The sequence below is a fragment of the Lampris incognitus genome, chromosome 6 (genome assembly GCF_029633865.1).
Source record: "Lampris incognitus isolate fLamInc1 chromosome 6, fLamInc1.hap2, whole genome shotgun sequence".
NCBI classification, from domain to species: Eukaryota; Metazoa; Chordata; class Actinopteri; order Lampriformes; family Lampridae; genus Lampris; species Lampris incognitus.
In genome coordinates this window covers 16,736,824-16,759,101 of record NC_079216.1, presented here as the reverse complement: position 1 = coordinate 16,759,101, position 22,278 = coordinate 16,736,824, and the positions used below count along the sequence as shown (strand labels likewise).

The following is a 22,278-nucleotide window of genomic DNA, read 5'->3' as shown; positions in this document are numbered from 1 at the left end:
TTTAAATTGAGTGCTTAAGTTGATTTATTGACACATACTTCAGGCTGTTGAGTACAGGTGAGAGTAGAGAGGGCCCAAAGCTGACAAAGTGGATGCTACAGTGCCCATAGATGTTGGCAGGGCCGGCTTAAGTGATGAAAAGACTCGGGCCGGTGAGTTATAGGATTAAATGACTGTCACAATGAAGGGATACAGCGAATGTGGTGAATATCAAACCCCCACTTTGGGGCTTCTTTTCCAGTGCAGCCGGCAGGAGGGGTGGGGTCTTGTGACATTGGCACAAGTTCAAAAAGTATACTTGGTTATTTGTTAGGTTTTGTGGCGTCTAGAGAGTGAGGAAGGACAGCTGAAGAAATGCTTAGAGGGAAGGCGAGTAGGGGGTGGTTGGAATTAGTCTTGCTGTCTAAGTGTTTGAGGTGGAACTTATTCAAAAGCTTTTTTTTATGTGTTAAAAAGGTCTCACCGTTTCATGAGTATAGATAATAAATCACCTCCAGGCTGAATTTATGAGATTTCCCATTCTACAACCAAGACAAATTGCCCCACCTACCACAGTACATTGTTGTTTGCGTGCCTTGTTTTTGCATTTTGAAGGGGGATCAAGAGTTCTGGTTTGGTTAATTATAGACTATTTGGCCTTTTTTTTTTTTACAAAAAGAGTATTTTTTTCTTGAGTATGGATGTTTGAGAATGGTGAAAAAGTAAATTAGTGGTTTCAGTATTATCCCTATTTATCACTAGAACATTTATGACATTAGTTTATTTCTACTTTTCCAAGGTCTGACATGATATATCACAGTTCCCAAACTTGAGCTCATAACTAAGTGATCTGTAAGTACAAGCTGATTGTGGTATCTACTCCTGCTGTTTTGTGGCTCTGACCCTTGACCTTGAGGTGAGAGCCTCAGCTAAATGCCTAACATGTAAAATGGAAACTACACCTGTGTTTTTCATCTCCCCCCTTGCAAATGAACATGGCTTTTTAAAAAAAATAAATTTAAACAAATCACAGACCAGGATCCAAGCCTGGTTTAATATCATGTTGTGACATTGAGGTGTCCTTGTCATTGCCTGCAGGGCCCAGTCCAAACTACCTCATTATCATGGAGTACTGTGAGAAGGGCAGCCTCAGACAGGTGCTGGACTCTCAGTGTAAATTACCCTGGACCAGGAAGGCCCGCATATGTCTGGATGCAGCACAAGGCCTCTACAGGTGAGAGTCTAACACAGGATTTTATAAATAGTCAAACGTAGAAAAAAGAAACACAAAAGAAAAGCAATTTTATACTGTAAATCATGAAGGCAAAAGAAAATTTAAATCAATTTAAATTAAGCTCAATGTCTCAAGTTCAACTTTATTGTCAATAATCAACTGCAGTATTATGAATGATTCTTCAGCATCCGAGTAGCGTGGCGGTCTATTCCGTTGCCTACCAACGCGGGGATCACTGATTCGAATCCTCATGTTACCTATGGCTTTGTCAGGCGTCCCTACAGACACAATTAATTTGCTGTGTCTGCGGGTGGGAAGCCGGATGTGGGTATGTGTCCTGATCGCTACACTAGTGCTTCCTCTGGTCAGTCGGGGTGCCTGTTCAGGGGGGAGGGGGAACTGGGCTGAATAGCGTGATCCTCCCACGCGCTACATCCCCCTGGTGAAACTCCTCACTGTCAGGTGAAAAGAAGTGGCTGGTGACTCCATATGTATTGGAGGAGGCATGTGGTAGTCTGCAGCCCTCCCCGGCTCGGCAGAGGGGGTGCAGGAGTGACCAGGACCACTCGGAAGAGTGGGGAAATTGGCCGGATACAATTGTGGAGGAAAAAAAAAAGATTATTTAGTCACCTGAGAGCTAATAGTCTCATCATTTCAGTAAAACTGGAAAATGCATGGAATGATAGTTTACCCCTGTACAGAATAATAGATATTTGAGTATTAGTACCTGATTATTCGCTGGGTATGTTTTCAAATATCAGAATTTTTACCTGATGTAATGTAGTATGGCTACTATGAGTACTGCTACTAACTACTACTAATAATGTAATAACAACAATAATGACAAACTTCATAAAGTGCTTTTCAAAACAACTTTTATGAAGTCTTTTGAAAAATGAAACAAAAATGTACATGATCTCATTCAGCAGACAATTTCAACAAAGCAACTTTTTGGAGAATCAGCAATTAGCAGATATATTGTTGTGTCGACCTACAGGCATCTGAGAACACTGGATAATTATCATATCATAGCCAATAATGCAAGTTATGTCATGGGATATTAGTGTGCAATAGTTAGATCATCAATATTCAGTTAATTCCAATTTCTAGCTGGACAATACCACAAATCAGTATCAGTTATAATTCGAGGCCATCTACGGATTAATATAGGCCTGGAAAAGCAAAGTTGAATGCCATATGTGAGTCTACAGCTTTGATAGAAGACGAGTTCATTCCACCATTTTGGGGCCAGGTATAATTATATGTTAAAATACGGTGGTTTCAGAAAGTATTCAGACCCCTTCACTTTTTGCACAATTGTAGATTTAATTTTAAATGGATAAAGTTGCCAGTTTTGTCCATAAGTCTATAAAGTCAATAACTCATAATGACAAAGTGAAAAAATGTTGCAAAATTTATATATATAAAAAAAAAATTCAAAAACGGAAATCTCTCATTTATATAAAGTATTCAGACCCTTAATTCAGTACTTTATAGAAACTCTTTTGGCAGCAATTACAGCATCAAGCCTTCTTGAGTAAGTCTCTACAAGCTTTGCACACCTGGATTTGGGCAGTTCGCCCCATTTCTCCTGGCAGATCCTCCCAAATTCAAATTGGATGGGAAGCATCTGTGAACTGCCATCTTCAGGTCTATCCACAGTTGTTCTATGTGTAACGTGCATGGATAAGTAGACATGTTGGCCCTTGGTTAACGGGTTGGACCCTTTAGTCAACTGATTAACGTTGTTGCTTGCAGTGTGGGAGACGTGTGTTCGCGTCCCGGCAGTGGCGACAGTCTCCCAGACTGCCCCCCGAATTCGCTACATTGGTGTCAGGAGTGGGATGGTGAGACCTTGAGGTCATCGGAAGCGCGTGCGCCCAGAGGCATGAGGGAGCTGATATGCTGAATCACTTTGAGTCACTGTTGTGCTGAAAGGTGAACCGTTGTCCCAGTCTGAGGTTGCACTCTAGAGCAGGTTTTCTTCAAGGACCACCCTGCATTTGGGTGCATTCATCCTTCCCTCAATTCTGACCAGTCTACCTCTCACTGCCGCCAAGACACAACCCATAGCATGACGCTGCCATCACCATGCTTCACCGTAGGGATGGTATTAGCCAGGTGATGAGCAGTGCCTGGTGTTCACTAGACAGAGTGCTTTGAGTTCTGCTAAAGAGTTCAATTTCTATCTTGACAGACCAGCGAATCTTTTTCCTCATGCTCTCAGAGTCCTTTAAATGCCACTTGGCAAACTCCAAGCAGGCTGTCATATGCCTTTCTCTCAAGAGTGGCTTCCATCGGGCATCCAGGTAGCCTAGTGGTCTATTTCGCAGCCTACAAACACGGGGATTCGCTGGTTCGAATCCCCATGTTACCTCCGGCTTGGTCGGGCGTCCCTGCAGACACAACTGACCATGTCTGTGGATGGGAAGCCGGATGTGGGTATGTGTCCTGGTCGCTTCACTAGTGCCTTCTCTGGTCATTCAGGGCGCCTGATCCTCCCACGCGCTACACTCCCTGGCGAAACGCCTCACTGTCAGGTGAAAAGAAGCGGCTGGCAACTCCACATGTATTGGAGGAGGCATGTGGTAGTCTGTAGCCCTCCCCGGCTTAACAGAAGGGGTGGAGAAATTAACGGGATGTCTCAGAAAATAGGGTAATTGGCCAAGTACATTTGGGGAGAAAAAAAATCTTAAAAAAAAGAGTGGCTTCCATCTAGTCACTCCACTATAAAGGCCTGATTGATGGAGTGCTGTTGAGATGGTTGTCCTTCTGGCAGGTTCTTCCATCTCTGCAGAGGACTTCTGAAGCTCTATTAGAGTGACCGTTGGGTTCTTGGTCACCTCCCTGACCAAGGCACTTCTTACCCAGTTACTCAGTTGGCCAGAAAGCCAACACTTGGAAGAGTCCTGGTGGTTCCAATCTTCTTCTATTGCACAATTATTGAGGCCACTGTCCTCATGGGAACACTCAAAACTTTAGAAATGGTTTTATACCACAATTTTATTATGGAGGTCTACAGAGAGTTCCTTGGACTTTATGGCTTGGTTTTTGGCCTGACATGTTGTGTGAAATGTGGGACCTCATATACACAGATGTGTGCCTTTCTAAACTATTTCCAATCAATTCAATTTGCCACAGGTGGACTCCAATCAAGTTCTAGACACATCTTAAGGATCATTAAAGCAAACAGGATGTGCCTGACCACAATTTGGAGTGCCACAGCAAAGGGTCTGAATACTTATGTAAATTATATTTTAGTTTTTATTTTTAACAAATTTGCAAAAAAAAAAACAAAAAAAATTCTAAAAACATGTTTTTCACTTTGTGATTATGGGTCATTAAGTGTAGATTAATGGGCAAAAATGGCAATTTTATCCATTTAAAATCAAATCTACAACACAAAGTGCAAAAAGAGAAGGGGTCTGAAAACTTTCTGAAGCCACTATCTATAGAAATATAAATAATAGTATATTGTCAGTAAGATAAAAAAAGAATAACGAATAATTTAATTAACAATTAAATGATTGAATAATTTGAATTATTAATCGTGTGTTGAGTGTTCTCTGGAAATTAGACTCAGAATAACGTTCTGTCTGTGCTAGGATGGAGGACAGGGATAGAGCCTCTTTCATATCAGCAAAGGCAGACATGGGCAGGCTGATCTCTGATAATCAAAACAAGGCTAACATTGGCCTGATAACTCTGATAATAATAATAAAAAGGCTAATAATGGCCTGATGTCAGAGAACTAATGTAATGTATCAATTGAACCCTAGTACTAATGAGCACAGATGTTTCCTCTAGACTGCACCAGACTGAGGAAAAATTCAAGCTGCATGGAAGCATCAACAGCAGCAAGTTCCTGGTGGCAGAAGGCTACAGGGTCAAGGTAAGAGAATACTAAATCTGAAGACCCACAGTAGGAAAAGGAATCAGGGCCGCTACTAGCCATTTGGGTGCCCTAGGCGTAATTGCTTTGTGCCCCCCCCCCCGCCGAGTGGTGGTGCACAAACTGCCAGCAACACCCCCACCCCCACAAATCCCCCAGGGGGGAAAAATATCTTTAACTTGCTAACTTTAGCAAGCTAGTTGCCTCAAGATGTTTCCTACCATTAGGCTATGTATGTTATGCACTCCAAGGCTAACATTTAAGCACTTAACAGTATTTTAAGAATTAACACTTCTAAAACATACCTGCAAGTGATGCACGAGTGTCATCCCGCTGCTTCTTCTTTTTTTGCTTCTCTGCTCCTGACTCCTGTTGCCTTATTGAAGCCATAGTGTGTAGCTAATGTTTAAGTTAGCGCCAGGCTTGAGTTTGTTAGGCGCAATTGCACAGACCATAGGAAGGAGGAGTAGGGGGGCACCATAATTAATTTTATTATTTCGGGGAAATATGTGTATCTTTGTATTACCTATAATGGTCTTATGATACCAATTATAATTGTGCTTCATCTTAAATTTAAATAATTAATCATTACAAAAATGATAAATAAATAAATAATTTTTGTGCCCCCTCCGGCAGTTGGTGCCCTATGCACAGTGCATGATGTGCATTATGGGAGCGGCGGCCCTGAAAGGAATGCTAGTTTTCTTTTACCATTATCAGTAGAAAAGATTGTGTTCTACAGATATGGACATGTATATGGACATGAAGGAAAATGTAATCTAACATTCATGACTCAGTTCTTAAAAACTGCAGATAATTACACTATCAAACAAAACTCTTGTTCGAAATGGGGGATTTGATATATTCGATTACTTGAATATCTTTTATCCTGTTGTTCATTTTGGTACCTACTGAATGGTTTGAACACTTTTTGGGTTTTGGCTCAAACCAAATGGTTAAAGTTATGTTGTTGGTTTTGGTACCAGCTGGGTGGTTTGGAGCTGGCAAAAACAGAGACATCACTGAGGAGGAGCAAGGAGAGGAAGAGTAGCTCCCTGTGTTATTGCTCCCCTCAGCAGATGGCTGACGTCAACTATATCTACAACAAGGAGTCCGAGATGTACAGGTAAGATATCAGTTGTTCACACAGGAACATTTTACTTTTCTTTTTTTCTTTTCTTTTACTTCGCTTTCTTTTCAAATACATTTGGTCAAGTTGTGTTTGATGACTTCCTGAAACTATTCTCTCGCTCGTGTCTCTTTTTTCCTTGGTTTTTGAAAAAAAAATTGTAATTGACTACTGATTTTGGAATACGGACTATCTACAACAGGACTATCTACAACAGAGATATTTGGCTTTGACCGCTGTCTGTGTTATGATGCTGAATTTTGGAAGTTTGGACTGAAAATGTGCCGGCTGAGTCGGTGGCTGGCTAAGCTAACTAGCTGGCACAAACAAAACGCCATGGAACCAAACAGAATCCCGCAGCTGAGGAAGTCGACAATATAAAAAGATCACTCGACTTTCTGACGGAGGAGGTTGCAGTGGTCAGACTACAGCAGAAAATGATTTTGGACCTGGTGAAAGAAGTCAAGGCCCTGAGGCTACAAAACACTGAGAATGAAAAGAGGATCATCTTCCTGGAGAACCGGGTGGCGGATTTGGAGCAGTAAACACTTAGACAAGTTCTGAAAGAAGTAATTCATCTCTGTCTGGAGATAATGATGAATGGCAAACAACAAGAATTACAGAATATGATAAACTGGATATTCTGCCCTTACTAGGACGTGGATGTGATTGCTGGCTTGGCAGGTCGCTAAACAGGTTCCTTGATAAACATCCAGGAGACAGCAGGTAAGTTTAGGATGTTTACTGTAAAAAGCACTGTGAAACTGAAATACAGAAATAAAAAATAAAAATTACAATTTGTAATGTGTTTGACTCTTCTTTTCACATCAACAAACACTGAGTCATTAATTGTTATGCACAACACAAACACACCTCAACATGTGCTGGGATTATCACTGATTAGCACTACAGCTAACTAACATCAGGATTAATGCTAACTTAACATTGGAAATGCCATAGACGACGACTTTGATGCTTGGACCAAGATCACAGAGTTACCTTTCCATTAGATCCTGAGTTTTGCTTACTGGGGAATTGTAACAAGTGTCAGTAGATCTCCAACCAATTGTAAATTAAATTTATGGAAATTGATTTATGTGTGGGCAGGAAATGCATAACAGTGACATGGAAATCTGATTCCCCTTTCCTCATTGATAGATGGTCTTCAGAAATGAACAGTTGTATTCCTCTTGAAAAGATCACATATAGTCATAGAAAAGGATACAACACCTTTCTGAAACTTTGTCAGCCTTACCTCGAGTATATAGGCACATCACTGACGCCACCATAGGGATGTGATCATTTCTGGTTAATGAGAAGGCCTCTTTAAAGGATATAACACTGTGTCAGTGCACTGTCTCTGTATTTCACTCTATGTGCTGAATCTTATTTTTTTCCCCCTGTCTTCTGTGTATAGGAAGGGTAGGAAATTGGGGTTTCTTTAGTGTTTTGTGTTATGTATGGTTGTTAAAATGGGTCTGAAAATGAAAAATAAAATGTTCCAAAAAAAAAAATTTGCTTGTCACAGAATGTCAGAAGTAGTGAGTTCAGATAACAGCCCACAGTTTGCATCAGAGAGCTTCCGCAAATTTGCACAGGACTGGTGCTTTAGCCATGTAACGTCCACTCCTTATTTTCCATAAAGCAACGGGGAGGCAGAGCGGGCAGCGAGAAAAATCAAAACTCAGCTTAAAAAGTCAAGCAACCCCTACCTCGCTCTCTTGGCCTACCGCGCTGCTCCGCTGCCAAATGGATATAGTCCCACTGAACTCCTCATGGGAAGAAAAACTACCCGTTCCTGTCATTCCATCCCAGCTCAACCCAAGATGTACGGACATGGAGAAGCTGAGAAAGACAGAACATATATTCAGACAAAACCAGAAACAGAACTACAGTAAAAGACACAGAGCAAATGGCATGTCACACCTCTAACCTGGTGAACGTGTGGATCAGAGACACAATGGAGCGAGGCACAGTGGTGTCAGCAGCAGGCACACCAAGGTCTTACCTTGTGGAGACACCCGGAGGCACCCTGCGAAGAAACAGATTTCATCTCTAGCTCCAGTGGCTGCTGAGACTCCAACCAACCTACCTGAGACATCAACAGAGGTGAGCACCACTCCAGATGCCGCGAGGACACTTCTCACACCAGAGGCCCAGGATCAGTGTCAGCAGCAGCCGGGTCCAGTGTTTGAGAGCAGATACCCATCCAGAGTGAGAAGGCCTCCAGGGTACCTAAAGAACTTTGCACATGTAGGCATTGGTACCTTTGGAGAACACAGAGTGAGATATGGGGCAGAATAATCTTCGCACAGTATAAGGGTTTGGGCTGTCTACCCTTCCCTTCTAGGTAGAAAATGTGTTGAAACTTAAAAAACTTTTTTGTGTTGAAAAGTTTGAAATACTTTTATCTCAGAAAGGGGCTGTAGTATTAGGTCATATACAAAAGTAGAAACCTTTGTTATTTGTGGACTGTTGTATAGGGACAACTAATAAAAGTAGGAATTGACTAGAAATGGATGCAGCAAGGCTCGTGACTGTCAGCCAGCATAAAGGTACCTATAAACAACTAGACAATCAAAACATAAATGAGATTATTAAAAAGGTGGTTTGACAAAAACAAAGACTGTGTTATCGGAAATTGTAAAATAAACACTCAAGGACAAGTGATGATAGGAAATGTCAACATTGAAAGTGTTAAGAAAATAAATTTCTAGGTGTTATAATAGACCACAAAATCTGCTGGAAACATATCAAATATGTGCAAACATTGCAGTCTCGGGAAAAACAAGGCCCATTCTGGATCATAAAGTATTGTACACACTATGTTGTTCACTTGTATTACCATATGTTAATTACTGTGTGGAGGTATGGGGTAACACCTACAAAAGCAACCTACATCCATTATGCATACTGCAAAAAAGGGCCATAAGGATAACAATGTAGGCTTTCGCAAACACACTAACACGCTATTTTTTTTAAGTCACATGCCTTGAAGTTCATGGATTGTAGAATTTAACACAGCACAAATAATGTATAAAGCAAGAAATAATTTACTACCAGGTCATATACAAAAAATGTTGTTTGACAGAGAGGGGGGTTATAATTTGAGAGGAAAGTTTAATTTAAGGAAACCCTGTGTTCGTACAACTATGAAGAGTGTATATTTCGATCTGTGGGGTGAATTTGTGGAAGGGTTTGGATGTGGAAAACTCAAGCAAAGTAGAAAAATGATTTAGTTCAAAAAGATGTACAAAGATTATTTTTAAGAGGTACAAGGATGAGGGAGAGTTGTGATACCGGTTTAGGCTTGATAGTATTGACACTTAGTGATATTTGGGTTTGTAAATAGAACTGGGATAATTGTTTAGAAATTGTATATAAGATAAAGATAATGAATTAACTGATGAGTAGTAGAGAAGGGGTAGAAATAAATAAGTGTTTACTTCCTCCTACTCCTTTTTGAACATGTAATATTTAATTTGTGTTTATGAGAATTTGTTTATTGAGTTTGTTGTATAGGTTTATTGTTCATTTCAATTTAATATTATTGTTTTGTTTTTTTACATGTTCGAAATAAAAACAAATCAAATCAAATTATTTATTCAATTGACTGAGCATCATCTAACTTTGCAGCAAGCCCTGGCTCACATTCATACAATTCTGCATATTTACACCTGGGAGCTCCCAGTACACCACAGTCATCTAAAGTTGGGCATTCCGAGGTGTCCAATATAACCAATCATCTGATGTTGACCGCTATGACTGGCCCGTCCATCCATCCATTATCCAAGCCGTTTATCCCAATAGGGGTCACGGGATGCTGGAGCCTATCCCAGCCAACCATGTTCCTCAAAAGCTGGACATTGTGAGCTGTCCAGCAAAGCAGTCTTCCACTTTCAACCACAAAGCAGCTCCACTGGACAGATTAGCACCTTTCTCAGATGCAACTCCATCATAGTTCTTTAGTTCTTAGTTCTATAGAAAGTGTGTCTTGTTGACTTCTTTGTTGGTTTGCAGACCTGAACACTTCCTGTCAACAGTTTGCTTCTAACAAATGAATGATCATTCCTTCTGAAATCCTGTTTTTCAGTTTTGGGATTGTCCTGTGGGAAATCGCAACCCGGAAGAAGCCTTTTGAAGGTATGTTTCCAAAAGGCAACACTCACTATCAACATTAGTAAAATTCACATCCACACAGTAAAATCAAGGTTGCCAACACAACTTTAATCATCTTCTCTTGCTGTTATATTGACTAATTTTCACTCCGACTTTTGACAGATTGTTCACGTGAAGTGATCTACAAGAGAGTATGTGAAGACAAATACCAAGAGCCACTACCTGATGACTGCCCAAAAAAACTGGGGGAGCTAATTAATGCCTGTCGCTCCTGTAAATGTTTCAATAGGCCGTCAGCAGGAGGTAATCACAATCAGAGTTATCTTTTTCATTTGCTCATAAGTTTTCAAAATTTTGAGTCAAATTTGTAGGTACACATTTTGTCAGGTTTAAAATTTGACTGAATGTGTTTCTCAGTCACAGACAGCAGACAACACAAACTTCTTTTTTTTTAATATTTTTCTGGACAGATCAACAATTACATCCACAAACAGAATGCATCATAACACAAGTATCAAACAAACTCAACTGTCCTCTTTTCCTGTTTTTAAACAACATACACCCAAACAAGTTCCCAAAAAAAACAAACAAAAAAAACAAACAAATTAAACATACACAAATTAAAAACAAAACAATTAGACAAGACACAGCCATAGAGTCCAGTCCATATGAATATTCATGCAGAGTAATCATCTATTTCAATGTCCACATTCCGTTTCTGTGAAGAATAAGCCCCAGACCTCCTTAAACATGTTCTCTCTACCCGCCACTCTATAAGTGATTCGTTCATATGTTGCCATCTTATACATTGTTTCCATCCATTCATTGTAGGTTGAAGGAGCAGAGGATTTCCAGTGTCTCAGATTGATTCTACAGGCAGTTATCAGAACCAGCTGTACCCATAGTTTCATACGATTAGACATTCTGACATTTTCTGGTAACAGTCCCAAAATACACAGTGCTGGGGTTTTAATCAGTGATAACTTCAACATCCCGTTCAGAAAAACAACAATGTTGTCCCACATACTGTCCTCTCACAATAATACAGTAGATGTACTAAAGTCCCAGACTCCTTCCCACATCTCCAGCAAGCATCATTGTCCCTTAGTTGCAGTTTGGCCAGTTTACATGGAGTCCAGTAGCTTCTATTGATCACCTTATAATAAATGAGTTGTGACTGTGCTTCACGTGAGCATTTATGCCACGATGCAACAATCTTCTCCCAGATCTCTGTCGAAATCTCCCCCCCAACATCCTTTTCCCAACACATTTTCAAGCCCTCTAGTTGTGGCTTGTGTGCTTCCCTAATATGCACATAAAATATTGATGCCCCCCCTTTTCCCATCCATGTTGTATGGAGTAGATCCTGTATTCTAGTTTGTGGATTCAGATTTTACCTGGCCCAATATACAATGCCTAATTTGCAAAAATTTCCAAAAGTCTGATTTGTCTAGATTATATTCTGTCTTCACTTCCTCAAAGGATTTCATTCCGTCTTTCCCAAACAGATCTCCAAGGAGATGTATACCTTACCTAACCCACCTTTCCCACATGAATGTCTTCTTGCCTATGAGAAGCTTCTTATTGTACCATATGGATGCTTTAGGTGTGAGATATGTATTGGATTTCATAATATGATGTGCAACTCTCCAAGATTCCTGAGCAAAAGATAACACTGGGTTCCTGAATGGTATTGCTCTCCCCATTTGTGTCAGAGATGCCTCTAGGTAGGAAGGATATACTAGCTCTTCTTCTATCCTTACCCAAGCAGGAGCCTGGTCTGGAGGAACATTAATTTTAGAAAGTTGGGAGAGTGAGAAGGCATAATGATACCAGCCACCGTTCTTTAGCTGCATATAACTTAGTACGGTTAAATAAGGGCTTTTTTCCCATCCAGATAAAGTGCTCAATTACTGTGTTGTACTGTTTTAACAACAAGCGTGGGAATGATAAGGGTAGCATATATATAATGTATTTTATTTTAGGTGCTATAATCATTTTCACTAGGTTTATTCTACCCAACAGTGATATATTCATCTTAGTCCAATTCTGCAACAGAAATTGAATGTTTTGAATAATAGGAGCTATATTTGATTCCATTATCTTATTCAGACCCGGCGTTAGTTTAATCCCCAGATATGTTAGGCAGGACGGCATCCGTTTGAACTGCCATTTTTCTCTACTGGCTGCTGGGCATAATTTGGATAGTGGCATGGCTTCTGATTTTGTCCAATTGATTGTATATCCTGATATCTCAGAGAAAGAGTCTATTACTAAATTAATTTCTGATGTAGCCAATTCAGGATTACTGGATACCACTAGGATGTCATCAGCATATAAAAAAAGTTTATGTTCTTCCCAACCCGCTTGTATTCCCACTATATCCTTATTCGCGCATAAGGCCAGTGCTAATGGTTCGAGAAAAAGAGCAAAAATGTGAGGCGAGACAGGCGAGCCCTGCCTAGTGCCACGGCTCAGCTTAAAAGAGGGTGACATGATGACATTGGTGAGAACAGTGGCCATCGGATCTGTATACATTAGTTGAACCCATTGTAGGAACGATGGTCCAAACCCATATCTCTCTAGAATAGAAAACAAAAAGGAAAACTCCACCTTATCAAAGGCCTTCTCTGCATCTAGAGAGAAGGCAACCACTGGGTCTTCTCCATTTCTCGTTTTCCACATCAGATGCAAGAGTCTGCGTAAATTATCAACTGAACTCCTCCCCTTTACAAATCCAACTTGGTCTGGATGTATTAGAAGTGGAATAACATCCTCTAGTCTGGTTGCTAGAATCTTGGCCAACACTTTTTCATCCACATTGATAAGTGAGATTGGTCGAAAATTACCACAGTACTGCGGGTCCTTCCCTTTCTTATGAAGTAAAGTGATTACTGCTGATCTCATGCTTTCCGGGAGTTTACCTTTCTGTAAAGCATCTTGATAGACAGTTTGCAGTCTCGGGGCTAACTAGTCGATAAACTTCCTATAAAAGTCAGAAGTAAACCCATCATATCCCGGCGCTTTCCCCAAACTAAGATTAAGTACTGCTTGCTGAATTTCTTCAATAGTGACGTCTCCTTCTAAAGTGTCTCTCTGAGCCTCTGTTAAGGTTGGCATGTTAATTGTTGAGAGGAAGCTCTTCAGCTTAGACTCATCCGTCGTCCCTTGTGATGTGTAAAGTTCTTGGTAAAATGTCTTAAACACCCCATTAATCCCCTTTTTATTCGTGATCAATTCATTACTTTTATTATATATTGAAGAAATTATGTTTTGAGTTTGCCTATGTTTTACTCTATGTGCCAATAATTTGCCCACCCTCTGTTCATAGTATTTCTGCTTCGCATAAAACAACGCTAATGTGGCCTTCCTTTGTAAAATGTTATTCAAATCAAATTTTAATTTATTAAGTTTACGCCACGTTTCTGGGTCTGGTTGCTGTATATGCTATTTCTCAAGCTTTTTTGTGTCTTTATCTAGTTTAAGCATCTTTTCATTTTCTGCTCTTTTAGCAAGCGCACTGTGTTGTATAAGACGCCCCCTTACATATGCTTTAAAGGCATCCCACATCATCCTGGAGTCTGAAATTGAGCCCTCGTTAAATTCCCAGAATTCACACATCACCATCTTAACAAATGTACAATATTCTTCTCCATTTAACCTGAAATTATCAAAGCGCCACCTTAACACCCGTTCCTCATTTTCTTGAGGGGACATAACTACATCCACAGGTGCATGATCCGTCAAAACTATATTGCCAATTGTAGCACTAAGCACTTGGTTAACGAAAGCCCTAGATATAAGAAAATAATCAATCCTAGAATATGTGGCATGGGGGTGAGAGAAAAAAGTATACTCTCTTTCTTGTGGGTGTAATAACCGCCATATATCAATAAGTCCCAGTTCTTCCATCATCAACTCTATTGCGGCCATTGATGCAGACCTATAGCTGGGTCGGCTTGATTGAGAGGATTTGTCCAGTTTCAGATCTCTAACCTGGTTGAATTCTCCCCCTATAATTATATTGTCATTCCCCACATTTCTAATTATATTGCAGACATCATGGAAAAAGTCTGGCGATACTGAATTCGGACCATAGATATTAGTCACTGTCACTCTTTAGCCTTCCATTATAGCATCTAAGATGGCCCATCTACCTTCTTTATCTGAGATGTGCTTCAGCACTTGGAAGTCTACGTTCCTCTTAACAAGAATAATCACCCCTCTCTTCCTAGCAGCAAATGTGCTGTAATAAACCTGTCCCACCCAGTCTCATTTCAATTTGCCATATTCCTTCTCATTCAAATGTGTTTCCTGAATATATATCAGCCTTTTTCTGTTTGAGAAATGTTAGGATTTTTTTCCTTTTAATAACATGTGTGCACCCCGCTATATTCCAAGATACAATTTTAAGTAAACCCATACTGAATTATTGAAGTATCCCCATAAAAAATAAAAGTTGCCCTATATGCATTTATCCCTCGGATCTGAAAAATATATAGCCTACTTGCATTGCAATTAGTAGGCCTACTGCCTGTATTAGTAGACTCATTATGGCTAGACATCGGACACATAACATGAGCATAACCTACAAGACTAAAAGACACAACAGACAAAAAAAGAAAAACAAAACTGAAAACTAGCTGGCCCCCATGCCAGTCATTCCCATAGTTTAACTTTAGTGAGTCCATGGAACTGGTTGATCCCATCGAAGGCTCCACTACTGGCTAGCCAACTGACTCAACCCTCACTCCTTAACACACAACTTAGTGATTGCATAATGTTTGGCAGGCCTACTCAGGCTGCAAAATGATTGATTGTCCTTAGTCCCTACCTCCTGGCTAACATATTCCTGTTTCTATAAACAAGTAGACCTACAGCAACGACCTCAGATTAATACCAGAGAGCCCCAGTTAATATCCCCTATAGGCTTTCCTATCTCTTTTGCCCCCCACCTACCATAGACCGTAGCTATTTATACATGCCGGTGGAAATAATGACATGATTAAAAAAAAAACAAAAAAACAAGACATGGTCTACCGGTAATAATTATGAACTCAACTGTCACGTTACAAGTATAAGCAAATACAATGCTTGTAGTGTAAGCTACCCAGCTAACCTGTAGAGGGAGGACAAACTTTACGTTACCCACATCTTGTCATGCTGGTCAGCAGCAAAGAAAAATGAAGTCCACCGGTTAGGCTGCCTACCTTTTGCTGGGCTTTCCACTCAATACAGTCCCGCCCAGACATGGTGACATCGTGGTCCTGTTTTCTGCGGGTGCTCTCTACACCAAACGAATAAGAGTTGTTGCTGTATCAATGTCAATTCAATGTCAATGTCAGTTAGCCAAGGTCTCGAAATCCCAAATTAATCCTCGCCATCAGTGAGCGCACCTCTTTCCGCAGAGGCCGCTGTTTTATCTCCCAGGCGGCTGAGAAAGAGCTTAGCTTCCGCCGGGCTGGAGAACTCGTGTCGCCGCTTGTTAAGCGTTAAGGTCCTCGTGGCTGGATATCGCAGGGCGTACACGATCTTGCGTGCCTGCAGCATCCGCCTCACCTCATCAAAGAAAATCTCTCTCACCCTTTTTTGGGTGGTTTTTGTCTTCCTCAAGCTCAGGTCCTCTACCAGAGGCCTGGGAGTTTGAAGGTTCTATGCAGTATCTTAGCTGTTCCTAGGACTGTACTCTTCTGGACAGAGACCTCAGATGTTGTCCCTGGAATCTGCTGGGGGCACTGTCCCAGTTTGGAGATCACAATCCCTAGTGCTCCTATTACCTTTGGGACTACCTTCCACATCGGATCTAGTTCTTCCCTCAGCCCTTAGTGTGTGTTAGCAGCTGGTTCATCTGTGTCACCAGGCGTTCATGGAGTGCCATTAGCTTCTTCAACCAGTAGGTGTGAATCATGTCAGGGCCTGGTGCAGTCCAGCTCTTCATGTTTGAGACTTGTTGTTGGATGGTGGCGGTTGTGATGATAACTGGTTTTTGTTCTGGGATAATACTCTGGTCTGCTCTTAGGCCCACCAGCCACTGGGCATTGGTGCTGTGTGATGCCTCCTTTTCCCATATATCCTTCCACTATCGCTCAGTCTCTGCTCTGTGTGGGTCTGAAGTTTTTCCCTTGTTACTCTGCAGCTGGGAGTACACTTTGGATGGTTCTTTGAGAAACAGGCCATTTACTCTTTCGGCTTCTACATCTCTAGTGTATCTCTTCAGCCTGATGGCCAGAGCTGTAAGCCTTTGTTTGGCAGTTTCCAGGGCCTCACTTATGGACATCTTGCTATACTTCTTCAACCAGGGCCTGTCTTTCATTGTGTGTGTGTGTGTGTGTGTATGTGTGTGTGTGTGTGTGTGTGTGTGTGTGTGTGTGTGTGTGTGTGTGTGTGTATATATATATATTATCTACCCCTGTATTTTCACAATGTGTGTCTGGTGTGTGGTGTGTGTCTGTGTGAGAGTCTATAAATGGCCAAACTAAAGCACTTGGGGCCTTGATTCTTTTGGGAGGTTATTGGGGATGATCAGGGGCACCTATAAAAAATAGCAGAAAATTAAAAATGCATAATTATGCATAAATATGCAAAATATGCATTTTTATAAAAATGGTTAAAAACCACTTTTCTCTGCATTTCAGATGATTCTGAGCATCTTTGATTTTTTTCACCTATATAAAAAATTTCTGGGACTTCGAAATGTTTTGGCATTATGCAAAATATATGCATTTTTGCAAAAATGCACTTATGATCCTAATTTTTTTGGAGGTGGTAGGTATTGTTTCAGAGAGGACCAGAAAAATAGCAGAAAATTAAAATGTAATTATAATAATTATGCATAATTATGCAAAATATGCATGTTCTAAAAATGGCTAAAAACCACTTTTCTCGGCATTTCAGATGATTCTGAGCATTTGGGGGAGGGAGTTGGAGTGGGGGGGTAAACCACTTTTCTCGGCATTTCAGATGATTCTGAGCATTTGGGGGGAGGGAGTTGGAGTGGGGGGGGGGTTAGGGGCAGGGGGAAGGCGGTTAGCTGGCAGGATGAAGAGGAGGTAGATTTAGATGGGTGGATAACCAAACCGCTACAATGTAGCGGGGTTCTTCTAGTACATTTACATAAAATCCAGTGATTCAAGAAATTCTTTAATTGACAGTACAAGCCTGCTTCATTCCATAAGCAATCATCAGCTGTCAATAAAGCACACGGGAAAGAACATAACATAACATAACATAACATAACATATTAACTGCCTCGTCATGCACATCATGTGCACAACGTCCAATGGGGAAGGGGGATGTGCCTACATCCAAAAATTCAAAAACATGTGATCGCTAACCATCCAGTGGGGGGTTACATATAATGTTAACGGTATTTTTCTATCGGCATTATTTATTTATAATTACAAAATAGATGCTTATATATATGTCTGCAACTGCTGGCAAATTAATTCCTGTTATTTAATGTAGCCGTCTTTACAGTGAGACATAGGTTGCACATTTTACTACTGGTTGAATATGCCCTGTTCTTTGAGAGGGTTTTTCCAGGTGGTTGAATAATTAATATTTCCATCCGCCAATTACCATATATAACGGCTTAAAGATGTTACATTCTTTAAACTGTTGTTTCTAAAGCTACACATGTGTGCATTAAACCTTTTTTTGAATGTTCTCTCTGTTAGACCGACGTATGTCTCTATTTTGCCATTTGCCTCTATTTTGACGTGTGTCTCTATTTTGCCTTCCAACAGAGGGAAAATTCCATTGTAATTCCATCCAGTGTAAATTCAATCTTAGTGTAGTCAGCCATGGGAGAGGGAATGCAAGAGGGTTAAAGTGGGTTGACCGAATAAGTGTTCATGGGGGTGGCCAATTTAGTGCAGTATCTACTAAAGCTGGGCAAGATAGTGGCACAAGCGCAGCCTTGTTAATCTAAATGTCACCAGTGCCATAAAAACATGTGTCCCTTCGATTGCTCCTACCATATTTGGGAACTCTGCTATATTATGAATTGCCTGTTTGATGACATTGATTACATCATTGATTTGATTATATTACGTCATGGTGATTTGGGGTCTGTATGTGATTCTGTGGCCTTCGCATTAGTGCATTAAGGACTTGTGCATCTGCTGCATAAGATATAGTCCACCTGTGTGCACCTTCCTCCACTCTTATATGTCACCTTGTGTTTCTCCCTCTTCTTGAAATATATGTATTCACGGTTTCACCACAGCTATGTCCATCCTTTTCACAAAATTCACAGTGGCCAACAGTACCGTTGGCAGGCACTGGTAACCCGGGCCTTGACCGATCCGGTATGGAAATCTGATTTATTATCCACATATTTGATTTGGCAAAGGTTTTACGCCGGATGCCCTTCCTGACGCAACCCTCCCAATTTATCCAGGCTTGGGATCAGCACTAAGAATATGCTGACTTGTACATTCTCAGTGGCTGGGTTAATTAGTAGTAATACTAAATGGGCTAATTTACATACTTTGAGCAATAAACTGCAGCTGGCGTTAGCCGGGTACATGATCACTAACTTCGTATGATATTACTTTTGCTGAAAACATCTTGTTGCTAGCCACACAACAAATTGTCTGATAGCCAACCAGGATAAAGTGTATTTTCCTCAACTACTTGATGTCAATTAAAAGAATGGTTAATAAGGTTTTATACTCATTTCACTTGGTCACACTCAAGTCGACATTTGGTGGTAGTAGTGTACTAATTTAACTTGACAATTCAACAATATTCAACAAATCAACCGGTTGTAAATAATGCCGGTTTCAAAACATTACATAATAAATCTTTGTGTGAAACACGTTTATTAGGCTCCAAGAACACACACAAGGTGGTCAGGTCAGAAATGTTGAATGCAAACAAAACCAAACATGTTTACAAGGACGACTACATTGGGTCCCTTTAACACAATGATTTTGTCTCGTTCAGTTCACAACAGTGATGCTTCACATCGATGACACTGTGTCCTTGCTTTCTTAAATCAGACAAGGGAACATTTTCTTTTCCTCTGTTCACCTTTTAATATCTGCCGGTGCCCATGTGACGTTACAATTAAGAGACAGATGATCATGTGATTGAATTCAATTTGAATTTTGTTTTTCCATTCAGCAGATGCAATTCCACTGCAATTTATCATACTTATATTTATTGAATGAAAAGTTCATCCACCTCAGGCGACCATAAAAACCTTTATGTGAATTTTGGGGATCTATTTGGTATTTGCTGTTTCTTTCTTTTTTTTCTTTCTTTTTTTTTAGTTTGCCCCCTTTTTCTCCCCAATTGTACCTGGCCAATCACCCCACTCTCTGAGCCGTCCTGGTTGCTGCTCCACCCCCTCTGCCGATCTGGGGAGGGCTGCAGACTACCACATGCCTCTTCCGATACATGTGGAGTCGCCAGTCACTTCTTTTTACCTGACAGTGAGGAGTTTCACCAGGGGGACGTTGCGCATGGGAGGATCACGCTATTCCCCCCAGTCATTCCTCCCCCCGAATAGGCGCCCCAACCTACCAGAGGAGGTGCTAGTGCAGCAACCAGGACACATACCCGCATCCGGCTTCCCACCTGCAGACACGGCCAATTGTTTCTGTGGGGACAGCTGACCAAGCCAGAGGTAACACAAGGATTCAAACCAGCAATCCCCATGTTGGTAGACAACGGAATAGACCGCCACGCCACCTGGATGCTGTATTTGCTGTTTCTATCATGCTTTTTTAAATTAGTATTCAAAACGAGAATCATTATGCTGTTATCAACTACTGTGTTCCAGTGTTCAGATAACCCTGACCCCCGCTCAAAGACATGTACAGCATCTTGTACAATGATAGAAGGGCGGTCATCTCACAGGGTGTGAGAGGGGAAGAATCCTACTGGAAACAATTACCAAATGAAAGATAATTCAGTTTGGCTGAAATTAAGAGAGCACCTATCTTGAGAGGTACACAGGATTTGGTCTGTCCCTGTCTGAACATATACCACTGATTATAATGAGGCTGAAAAAAAAAACAGACTTTCACAGTATGGTCTGATGCATGGTTCAGTGCAGGAGGTCTTTACAAGACTTACTATAAAAGTTCAGGGCAAAGTGAAAGAAGGATAGTCGTTTCTTGTCTTTTGCCTTTGCTTCAGCCTGTTGATGCTTTCATTCTTTGTCCTTCTCTCTTCTGCAGTGGTGGTGGACAAACTGCGCAAAGTGGTGGAGCAGTTAGAAGAGGACTAAAGACAGATGTTCCACATGTTCCTGCTTGACCCTCCCGTTCCCGGTTTGGAGTTTATATGGTGTGCGTGGTCACCCTGTGCACTCTTAGACCTGGCCTGTGCTCTATTTTTACAGAAAACTTTAAGCCGTGATGTTGATTTCGTATGTTATTTCAGGTGTTGGGGTTGTTACTCAAGAAGAAACACTTAATCATTTTCACTTTTCAAAAGTAATTCTTTGCTACTCAATACTTAATACTTTGCTACTGAATACTTGCTATCATACTCACGACTCCTTGGGAAGAGTCATAACAATACTCATGGTAGTAATTTGCCTGTGCATCCCGTTAAGACAGTCATTCCTTCCCTTTCATTCAAAAGTTGGTACAACGTTTTGCCGGTCAGGGTAAAAGAATAATGTGTATCTCCAGTGTCATTGTCATCCTTTAGTATGGTGTAATCAAACTAGTAGAAAATCATGACCCAGTGAAAAAAGCATTTCTTTTTACTCTACACCAAGCTGGCTCAGATAGTCCCTGAGTAAAGCGAGAGAAGATTTACCAGTTGTGTGAAAAGTGAATATGTAAATAGGAGTCTGTTACAGTTCTTTTGCTGGAATTAAAATAGTTATTTGTTCTGTTGCACGTCACACTTTACAGGTAAATAGTATTACTGTGACTCAACACTGATTTTAATTGACTCTCTCAGTTGTTGATGTAGACTTGGTTGGGGTGTGCAGAGTTTTGTTTTATTTTTACAACCTTATAGCATTATGTTGGTGTAAAAATCGAGGTTTTCACTACGTCTTGTTTTCTATGTAGGTAAACACAACCTCAAACCTTTGCTAGCAGCTGTCTGCTTTGACCAGTGGAGTGGAGGATGAACGCATCTGAACACAGTTCCCTACCTTTTTATCCCCCCCCCCTTTTTGTCTCCATTTGTATCTGACCAATTACCCCACTCTTCCGAGCTGTCCCGGTCACTGCTCCACCCCCTCTGCCGATCCGGGGAGGGCTGCAGACTACCACATGCCTCCTCCAATACATGTGGAGTCTCCAGCCGCTTCTTTTCACCTGACAATGAGGAGTTTCACCAGGGGGACGTTGCGCGTGGGAGGATCATGCTGTCCCCCCCCCCACGACTGACCAGAGGAGGCGCTAGTGCAGCAACCAGGACACATACCCACATTCGGCTTCCCACCCGACACAACCAATTGTGTCTGTAGGGATGCCCGACCAAGCCGGAGGTAATACGGGGATTCGAACTGGCGACCCCCATGTTGGAAGGTAACGGAATAGACCGCTACGCTGCCCGGATGCCCTCCTACCTTTTTATTTGTAGACTACAGTGTACCCACTTTTTTTTCACGTCTGACAAAGCTTCATTACATCAGTTCATACTATACATCAAAGAAAATTGTATCAAACAGATGTAAGTTCTTGAAAATTAATTAGTCGTTTTTTTTTCTCCCTGAAAATATCACCCATACTGCTATTTGGCAGCTTGACGATGGTCACTAACTGAAGATTATGGTTTACCTACGATTTTATTTTCCACTACATCACTGACTTTGACTGTTACCTCAATCATCCACCACAGAAAGGTACTTGTGTGGTAGTGTTTGTTCTCTGTGTCGTGCCATCGGGCATATCGACGGTGTTAATCAGCAGTTTACAGTCTGTTGATGTTTACAGTCATTTTACAATC

General features: G+C 41.0%; 1 protein-coding gene across 2 annotated transcripts in view; it reads left to right on the top strand.

Annotated features, from left to right (window-relative positions):
• The window catches only part of LOC130114381 (mixed lineage kinase domain-like protein), a 31,940-nt gene extending 10,420 nt beyond the window's left edge, over positions 1–21,520 (top strand). Inside the window, exons 6-12 of one of the 2 annotated variants that reach the window (XR_008810395.1) lie at positions 1,078–1,213; positions 5,021–5,105; positions 6,092–6,231; positions 10,328–10,377; positions 10,516–10,656; positions 20,544–20,652; positions 21,393–21,520. Coding sequence is in view for 1 of the 2 variants with exons in the window: in XM_056282245.1 (XP_056138220.1) it covers positions 1,078–1,213; positions 5,021–5,105; positions 6,092–6,231; positions 10,328–10,377; positions 10,516–10,656; positions 20,544–20,593 (602 nt within the window). In the remaining variant the exon portion in view is untranslated. Of the gene's footprint in view, positions 1–1,077; positions 1,214–5,020; positions 5,106–6,091; positions 6,232–10,327; positions 10,378–10,515; positions 10,657–20,543; positions 21,156–21,392 lie in introns of those variants that run through there. The other variant, XM_056282245.1, reaches the window with a different exon arrangement.
• The last annotated feature ends 758 nt before the right edge of the window (positions 21,521–22,278 follow it).